We start from the raw sequence: 1,781 nt of genomic DNA, 5'->3' as shown, positions 1-1,781 counted from the left end.
TTTCGGTCTTTCGTACTTTACGGGGTTTTGTTGTTTTAGTATTTTTTATTGTTTGTTTTGTGGTTTTTTTGTTCGACTGCGTCCNTTCCCGTCGCTGCGTGTGTGTCCTTCCAATGTCATTTCTGTTTCTTACGCCTAGCTGCCATTCGTGTTGATTTGCCGTCTCATTGTATCTTGTCAGCCCTCTTTTTTTCGTGGTTTTTTTTTTTTCCTTAGTGCAGGTCGTCTGCATGTGTAGGAGCTAACACACACACACACACCATGTCGCTCACGCTGTGGAGCGGTGGGAACCTTTGAGGACGCGTGCACGCACGAGTGTTCTGGTGGCGGCGGCCCTCGCCAACATGCCAGTGGCGCTCAAGCCGTGATGGTTTGGCCGCGAGAACGGGATGGAGGAGGTGTTGCTGCAATTTTGGTCAGTGCGGCCGCTACCCCGCGCTGCAGACGGAGGAGGGCTGCGTCTTCGAGTCCGTCGCCATCCTGCGGCACATCGAGCCTCTCGATCGGGGCGGCTTCCTGCACGGCTGAACATCGCCGGAGAGCGGACGGGTGGAGTTGCAGGCAGCTCCTCTGGTGAGGCTGACCAACCTGTTGCGGTGCGGTGGTGGTGCAGTGCCCGCGCTGCCGTTTGTCTGCCAGGGTGGGGGCGGGTGTTGTGCCACCGGAGGGGGTCCACGCGGCGGGTTCACGGTGGGCCGCTCAGAGGAGCCTCGTGAACTGCACGCTCTTTCGCTGCTGGGCGGTGGAGGCTCAGCGGGAGTGGAAGGAGTGTGGGATGCTTCGTGCCGTCCTTGAGGCCCAGCCCCCATGAGCTTCGTCAGGAGGAGGCGAAACCAAAAAGGCCGCGCTGCCGTCTGACTTCCGTCAGCCCACACAGTGCGTAGGTGTGGGCCCAAAGACGTTGTTGTTGTTGTTGCTTTCTTTGGAGGTATTTTATTGTGAATTTCCGGCGGCGGAGGACGGTTGGGCTGCAGGTTGCTGCGGCGGCGCCGGCACAGTGAGGCAGTTCAGTGAGTGCACGGCGAGGTGTATTTGATAAAATGGGGAAACTTTCGTTGACGAGTTGTTGCGGGGGAATTATTGACGTGCGGCACGCTGCGAGTGGGCCAATCAACACACGTGGCGGGGGTGTGACACCGTCGCGCCCCGAGTTGCTGCTCAGCGTAAAGAGGAGGAGAAGACGGCTCGTTTTTTGGGGCCGGAAGGTGCGTCAGTGCCGGGTGGCGACATCGTATGGAGGTGTACATGCCGTGCGTGGTGGGTGAAGTGGTTTCTTGTTTTTCACTCAACCTTTTTTGAGGTGCTTCACTTCCACGAGCACCGCGGTGCGGCTGGGAGGCGGCGATTGCGTTTAGGTTGTTGGTGGCGGTGTCGCCGCGAGAGTTTGTTTTTGTTGCCGCAGAGGGAAGGCATCTGCTGCGTGTGTCTTGTCGTGGTGGTGCTGCTGCCACCTTCATTTACTGCCAAGTCGCGTGGAAGAAATGGTGCTGCGTGCGCCGTTTATTTTATTGTTTTTCTAAAAAATAAATTACGCCCCACTCCTGCTGCAGTGCGCTGAGGGAAGTGGCGGCGTTGGGGAGTTTGTGGGGGCCGTGATGGGAAGTCCCGCCGGCATGCGCACTGCGTGTTGCTGCTGGCGGGGTTTGAAGGGGCTGGGCGGGGGAGACGGTAAGCGAGGTGCTTATGAATTTGTTTTTTTATATTATTTTTGATTTCTGCGGGAGGCGTCCCACACTGCGGACTCTCCGTGCGTGTGGGCGTTTCTTCGGGCGGCGGCGAGT

At 58.0% G+C, this 1,781-nt stretch overlaps 1 protein-coding gene across 1 annotated transcript, besides 1 other annotated feature; it reads left to right on the top strand.

Moving 5' to 3' along the window:
* Positions 1–389: 389 nt before the first annotated feature.
* Positions 390–716, top strand: TraAM80_10168 (uncharacterized protein; the record flags this gene model as incomplete). Its single annotated transcript, XM_029386808.1, has 1 exon — positions 390–716. One exon carries the CDS (start codon positions 390–392, stop codon positions 714–716), a length of 327 nt encoding a protein of 108 aa, XP_029233399.1.
* A 231-nt stretch (positions 717–947) lies between these two features.
* Positions 948–994: a microsatellite.
* Between the last annotated feature and the right edge of the window lie 787 nt (positions 995–1,781).

This window comes from Trypanosoma rangeli (assembly GCF_003719475.1).
Source record: "Trypanosoma rangeli strain AM80 chromosome Unknown Tra_15.4_contig_00818, whole genome shotgun sequence".
NCBI lineage: Eukaryota > Euglenozoa > Kinetoplastea > Trypanosomatida > Trypanosomatidae > Trypanosoma > Trypanosoma rangeli.
This window is presented reverse-complemented; position numbering and strand designations above follow the sequence as displayed.